General features: G+C 38.7%; 1 protein-coding gene across 1 annotated transcript; it reads right to left on the bottom strand.

Moving 5' to 3' along the window:
• Nucleotides 1-414: 414 nt before the first annotated feature.
• Nucleotides 415-5,892, bottom strand: mat2al (methionine adenosyltransferase II, alpha-like). The gene is made up of 9 exons (XM_056432052.1): nucleotides 5,663-5,892; nucleotides 4,915-4,992; nucleotides 4,053-4,175; nucleotides 3,857-3,969; nucleotides 2,813-2,956; nucleotides 1,815-2,033; nucleotides 1,549-1,731; nucleotides 914-1,047; nucleotides 415-803 (listed from the first exon to the last, which is right to left on the bottom strand). The coding sequence occupies exons 1-9, from the start codon at nucleotides 5,736-5,738 to the stop codon at nucleotides 701-703; spliced, it is 1,173 nt and encodes a 390-aa protein (XP_056288027.1). The 5' UTR covers nucleotides 5,739-5,892; the 3' UTR covers nucleotides 415-700.
• Nucleotides 5,893-7,389: the final 1,497 nt, after the last annotated feature.

The raw sequence follows: 7,389 nt of genomic DNA, 5'->3' as shown, positions 1-7,389 counted from the left end.
TCCAAGCTGTGAAACGCATCGCTGGGGCTCCTCACAAGGGCCATTCTGTCCGACCGTAGCCAGACACTGCATCAGCTATCTTTAGGCTGTTTTAAATGATGTGTGCATGAGCCCAAGCATCTCTTTTCCCCGCTGGAAGATATATAATAATAATAATAATAATACAAAATAAAATAATATTAAATATTACAAAAACTTCATTGGTGCTTGGGCCCTAATAAAATAAAGAACTTGAAATAAAACAGTCAAATAAGACTAAACACAAGTCAAGTCAATTTCAATTATGACACATTATACCTATAATAACTCACCTCAACACGTTGGTGGAAGGTAAGTAAGTATTACTCAACATACCATTTTCTAGCAGGCAATCAAGTAAATGGACTTCTAATTTAAAATGACAGAGTACTTGAGGAGGTTCACGTTGCATTTTAATCACCAAATTTTAACCAAAATGCATGATTTTAAAAAATACATTCGACAATATCTGACAATTCATCTACGATATTCAAAAAAAGAAAATCACATTCACTGCATGATCATTATTTCATCCTTTTTTTTTTTACTAATAAAGGTAACCCACATAATTCTTCAACAACGGCCCCTGCCATAACAGTTTATGGTCAAAGAGTAGAAGACATTTATGTTTTCAGCTCAGTATTTGGAGAAATTGATATTTGATTATCAGTAGGATGTGAACTCAAAACACCAGAGACTTTGGTTTTTCCCAGGGGAACTCCTCTCGGCCAAAGTGACCGTAGCAGGCGGTGGCCTGGTAGATCGGCCTCTTCAACCCCAGCTCTCTGGACAAAAGAAAAGAAAGTCAACCGTACACGCTTAAATTTACATTTTTTTAAAACAACAACACTAAAAACAAGATTTTTTTTCCAGTAGTGAAAAGCGACACACGTACTTCACGATGACCCCGGGCCTCAGGTCGAAGTTATTCTGCACTATCTGCAGCAGCTCGTCTTCGTCCCGGTTCGATGAGCCGTAGTGAAATACGGAGATGGAGAGGGGCCGGCTCACGCCGATGGCGTAGGAGATCTAAAAAGGGGGCGGGGCGTAATCGACCAGAACACAACACAGTCGTTATTGATCGGCTATCAGAAGATCTTCTGACTTCATCTCAAGCACAGTAAACGAGACCATCAGAGAGAAGACTGTTCATCTCTGAACAGTTATTCTTCATGCTCGTCTCCAGTTTGGATTCTGGTGAAATCAGATCAAATCAAAGAAACTAAACACTTCCTGCCTAAAAAATAAAAGCCCTCTATCGTTTCCGTGGAAGGAATCTTTTAATTTCCTGTCGAGGCTTATATTGTAAAACCGTTGCAGGAAAACACACTTGTACATCACTACAATATACCGTTTGGGATATTAACAGCAAGAGGACAATACCACTAGAGGATCAATCCACAACATAATGATGTTGTTGTATTCATTAAATCAAAGCTCTCACTTTCTCAAAAGAGGTGGAATTTACGAATCTTTAAAAAATAAATAATAATAATTTGTGTTAGCGACTGAGGTTCTTGATCTCCTCACCTGAACGAGGACTCTCCGGCACAGTCCGGCTTTGACCAAAGACTTGGCGACCCAGCGTGCCGCGTACGCTCCGGACCGATCCACTTTGGAGTAGTCTTTTCCGGAGAAAGCCCCTCCTCCGTGACCCCCCCATCCTCCGTACGTGTCCACGATGATTTTACGCCCCGTGAGTCCTGCATCGCTCTGACGACACGATAACAAAAACGTCAACTTCTGCCCACACGCTGATTCATTGACCCCCCCCGTGTGGTTCAGTCCCCACTCACCTGTGGGCCGCCCATAAGGAACTTCCCGCTCGGCAGGAGATGGTAGATGGTCTTGTCGTCCAGGTACTTGGCGGGAATGACCACCTTCACCACCTTCTCCATCAGGTTGCGTCGGATCTCCTCCAGGGTGATGTCCGGGATGTGCTGCACCGAGATGACCACGGTGTGAACTCGCAGAGGCTCCATGGCTCCGGAGTTGTCTCGGTACTCCACGGTGACCTGCGGAGAAAGGGGAACAGTTGCAGTAACTCTAGCCCGGTGAATGGAAGGAGAGGGAAGGAGGGTGAGAGAGCCGAGGCCAATGCCTTCTTCTCGCCTTTGTACGCTGGTGTGAAAGTTGCGTTCGTTTGTCCTTTTATACAAAAATAAACATACAAAATGCAACAACTGGATCTGATAATCACCACCGGCTCAGCCTCCAGGCGACTCATTTTAAGTTTCACGTGGTCATCTGAAACCCGTTCTGCCCGCTTGCTCTCTGGTGCAACAGAAAGCACGGAATTCAAGACTAAATATTTTAAGTCATATCGTGATGCAAATATCTGTACAAAATAATACTAATCCCAAATGTGTGTTCTCTTTCGTACGCCCCTGCAGACGTTAAAGACATATTGAATCGAATGGGTCGATGGTCGGTGCCTTTTTAACCCTCCTGTTACCTTTAGGGTCAATTTGATTCCATTCAATGTTTAACGTCTGTGTTTTTTCGGGTCAATTTGACCCCAGGCTGTTTTTCACTGTGTCAAACATATAAGAAATATCAACTTTTTTATATATTTAAAGGGCTATTTAGGTAGTCAACAAACAAACATAAAGTACCTCACACTTAAACTTGGGAAACAATATTAATTCTAATAATTTTCTGGAGGTTTTAATTGCTGGGGTCAAATTGACCCCAAGGGTAAAATATGTCAGTAAATATAAAGGTAACAGGAGGGTTAAACATTGAATGGGGTCAAATTGACCCTAAGGCAACAGGAGGGTTAAAGATGGCTCACTTGTGATTTGGAGTCCGGTCGTATCCAAGGACACTCTCCGCTGATCCCCAGCTCTCGGATCCTGTAGTTGAGCTTGTGAGCCAGGAGGATGGTGAGCGGCATGCTCTCCTCGGTCTCATCGGTTGCATAGCCAAACATCAAACCCTGAGGAGACAAGCAGGAGGTCACACAAGGAGAAGAGAGTCTGAGACGCCATGTCAAAAGTGTCTCGACAAATGTTTCTAAAGTCTACCCACTACTTTGGTCCTCGCTGAAATACAGCATCATTCATAATTACTTTATTGTAATTTTGTACTTCTTATAAACGTACCTTTGTTCAAAACGTTGCTTTCCGACCAACACTAATGACATTTCTGCTTCCTAAAAAGTTGAATCAAAAGGATCAAGTCAAAAAGTCCTCCCGGTAACTTCAAGTTAGAAATGTTTTCTAAATTATTTAAAAAGAAGCATTTTAAAGCGTGTCAAGTCTTTTTGGAAGCAGAATGAATTATTGAAAAATTTCCCATTGGCCTCTGCAGAGTTTAGTGCTCATAAGCAGATAGATCATACAGATCATTTACATTGTTCCGGCCAGGGTTCATACACATGTTGACTAATGGATAACTTTTCCATGACTTTAAACCAACGTTCCATGACCAAACATTATGTAAAATCTCGGTGTGTCCACAAGTATATCTTAAATGACACAAATGAATGAGAGACAATAGTTTGATTAAAAGAATAAATATTGATATAAATGGTTATTCTTTTTAATCAAACTGCGTAAATGAACATATGAATATAACAAATATCTATGACTTTTCCAAAACTTTTGGGATTCAATTTTTTTCAAGGACTTTTTCCAGGCCTTGGAAATAACCATTTTAAAATTCCAGGACTTTTCCAGGTTTTCCATGAGTGTACGAACCCCGTCAGGCTCATAGAGCTGCCAGCATGTAAAATGTAAAATGTTTCAATCCTTCTTTGTGATTTTAATGGAAATGCAACATGGCTGAAAAGCTGGTAGTTTGGATGAAGTTGAGGTTAGAAGGTGAAACACTGAACCTGGTCTCCTGCCCCGATGTTCTCCTGATCCCTGCCTTCAAACACACAGTCCGATATCTCCAAGCACTGCGGCTCCAGCGCCACCAGCACGTTGCAGGTCTTATAGTCAAATCCTGTGGATCACAGTTGGAACTCAGTAAACCTAAATCCCAGAGAAGAGTAGTTATTAAATAAGAATCACCCCTCCTCCCCACACCTTTTGAAGAGTCGTCGTAGCCGATCTTCTTGACGGTATTTCGGACCACTGACTGGAGATCCACGATGGCCTTAGACGTCACTTCTCCAACCAGTAAAATCATTCCCGTCTTCGCCACACATTCTGTATGAAAACATCATGTTTTTAACTTTTTACTTATCAAACAGATAATAATAAAAAATATATTTTGAGAATGTGCGAGTCAGAGAATTTACAAAAACAAAACGAAGGTTGCGGTTTATTGTGAAAGTGAACTTCTCATAGAAATTGTGCATTTTAATTAGACTTTTTCTGTTCATCTCATTAATTATTGAACACATTTAGCTATGACCAGCTAAAATGTGGGCCTGAAATCAGCAGTTGAGAATAGGCGATTTAAATAATAGTTCCTAAGAGGTCAAATTACACAGTATTTTACAAAAATGCTAACAAAAAGAGAAACTTCAAACAACGACAAAATAGTGACCTTTAGATAGAGTGGCTGTCCCGCTAAAATCTGTCCACGCATTTTTTTTTAGATTTAGTATTTGCTGAATCAGAACAATATTGAAAGGGCTGAACTTCTTTTGCAGCTGTCAACTGTCATCTTGTGCAGCTGTTGAATGTATATATATATATATATATAGCCGTTGACAGCTGCACAAAATGTTCAGACCTTTTTAATATTGTTCCGATTCAGCAAAGACTAAATAGATTCAACAAAGACTAAATATATATTAAAAAATAAACATATTCTGCGAAATATATTAATTGTGAACTACTCTTTTGTGATTATTGTTAGTTGGATGCATCTAGATAAGCATTTTAATCCTCCAGTCGGGTTTAATTTTGATAAGCATTGATATGGCAACACAAAACTCACCACAGGCCACCTTAGAGTCGGGGTCTTGACTCAGGTATGCGTCGAGCACAGCATCACTGATCTGATCACACATTTTATCTGAGAACACAAATCAGAAAAGGAAAATCAATCAGTGAATACCCATACTGCTCTCTTCAGAACTTGCTGAATGTGATTTAATGATTCGTATGCAGAAGATAAATACATATTTTGTGACGTTAGGGGCAAAATACTTTCTACGGTTAAAAAGGTAATGGGGTACTTACCGTAAATACTTTTTGAGTATTTCCTTTATATGCTGTTTTACTTTCCTACTCCACTACAAGCCTTTTGCACAATGAGTACTTAACAAGAAGTACTCAGGACTTTTACATAAGAAAAAGTAGTAATATTACAGTGTATTAATATTACATTATCTCTCTTTTTTTATATTGTTGAATACAATTAATTACGTTATTGCATTATAATTATTGTTCATGATTTAAATGTTGCAGCTGGCAAATGTGGAGTTTATTTCAATTACTTTATATGACAGCTACTGCTTGGTAGTTTAATCTATAATAATATATCAGCATATTTGAGTTATAATTAAAGTAACTAAAGCTGTTAAATGAATTTAGTGAAGTAAAAGAGATGGCATTTGCCTATAGTGGAATATAAGTATGAAGTAGCATAACATGGACGTGCTAAAAGTACCTCAACGTGGTACTTCGCCATGTGCAGACAGGACTACCACAGTTAGACACACAGTAAAACATGAACGCAGTACCCGAGTGTCCTTCTCCGACGGACTCGGACGTGAACAGGAAAGTCTTCCCGCTTTGACGCACTCCGCTCGGGTTCATCTTGAGTTTGTCGGTCGGTGCTGGAAACACGAATGTAATGTAATTTAACGGTTCCGTCGCACTTCGGCAATTTACGTTAGACGTAACGCCGATTTACGACAGGCGGGTTAAAATGACAAGTATGGGGGACAACTTTAACATTTCACCGGTGTTGGTACATGGTAAATACAAGTAATAGTATTAATAGGATTATAAATACACTCTGTTAAGTACTCATCGCCTGATCAGTGTTTTTCTTTTTAAATAAACGACTGAGAGAGCTGAGGCGGGATGTTTACACGGGAAGGTCCTTCAGGCAGCATCAGGGACAGCCTCAAGATGGCGTTGACGCACAACGTAAATAAAATTAATTTAATTTAATTTAATTATAAAATATATATCATTGTTATTATACTAATTAAATTATAATATGTATTAAAATATATACATTTAGTAAAATAAACAAAATATAAAATAAAACATTAAATAAATATTAAAATACAATGCAAATGATTTATTAAAAATGGTAGCCTATAACTATAATAACTAGAACGGGCACTCGGTAGAGCGCATACCTTCGCATATCACAAGATTGGGCATTGAATTATGAACATTTTGGCATTAGTTGCATGCCAATTGGACAAAAATGTATCGTGCTATGGTAAAAAAAAAGATGTTGACCTTTCCATGACCTTGACCTTGACCTTTGACCCGATTGATCCGAAAATCTAATCAAATGGTCCCCGGATAATAACCAATCATCCCACCAAATTCCATGTGATTCAAGAAGATTTGACCTGTTCATGACCTTTGACCTTGACCTTTGACCCGATCGATCCCAAAATCTAATCAACTGGTCCCCGGATAATAAACAATCATCCCACCAAATTTCATGCGATTCGGTTCAATACTTTTTGAGTTCTGCGAAAGATTTTGACCTGTTCATGACCTTTGACCTTGACCTTTGACCCGATCGATCCCAAAATCTAATCAACTGGTCCCCGGATAATAAACAATCATCCCACCAAATTTCATGCGATTCGGTTCAATACTTTTTGAGTTTTTCGAATAACACGCATACAAATAAATAAATAAATAAATACACGCCGATCAAAACATAACCTTCCGGCATTTTCAATGCGAAGGTAATAACTCACCTCCATAAAGTTAAATGTGGTAACATATTATCAGTGGTGGAAGAAAAACCCAGTTCTTTTACTGAATTATGAAAAGTACCACGAGAAAAACACTAAAACACAAGTCGTCATTAAATGTTTTACTGAAGTAAAAGTGCAAAAGTATTGTAGCGACCCTGGGTGAGGAACGCTACCAATCAATGTTAATGACTGCATAGCTATCTTTCATATTATTTTAAATTCCGGAGTAAAATCATATCGTATTTCCCTCTTGTTACTTTTATTTAACAGATGTAGTAAATTGACATACTTTATAGAGATTAAAAAATAAAATGTAAAGGGTTGCTGTTACTTATGTACACAAACACAAACAACAGTCACATAAACTGTTTCCCACAGAGCCCAGTGTACAACTGTGTGGCTGATTACTGATGAAAAAAACGTCATCATAAAGATTTATTGCAGGGCTAGTATAAATGCAGAATTTAGTTCACGTGATCGTCATACCTTGTATTTAACCCCTAGAATACTGGAAC

The sequence above is a fragment of the Pseudoliparis swirei genome, chromosome 15 (genome assembly GCF_029220125.1).
Source record: "Pseudoliparis swirei isolate HS2019 ecotype Mariana Trench chromosome 15, NWPU_hadal_v1, whole genome shotgun sequence".
In the NCBI taxonomy this organism is placed as follows: Eukaryota; Metazoa; Chordata; class Actinopteri; order Perciformes; family Liparidae; genus Pseudoliparis; species Pseudoliparis swirei.
Note: the sequence above shows the minus strand (reverse complement) of the source record. Positions and strands in the feature narration are given on the sequence as shown.

What these genes read in the sequence shown, in the direction of transcription:
- mat2al (XM_056432052.1), bottom strand. Translation starts at nt 5,738, where the DNA reads ATGAACCCGAGCGGAGTGCGTCAAAGCGGGAAGACTTTCCTGTTCACG. An exon ending in GCCGGAGAGTCCTCGTTCAG is followed by an intron (nt 1,048 to 1,548) that starts GTGAGGAGATCA and finishes CCCCCTTTTTAG; the next exon opens with ATCTCCTACGCCATCGGCGT. An exon ending in AGGCCCGGGGTCATCGTGAA is followed by an intron (nt 804 to 913) that starts GTACGTGTGTCG and finishes TCTTTTGTCCAG; the next exon opens with AGAGCTGGGGTTGAAGAGGC.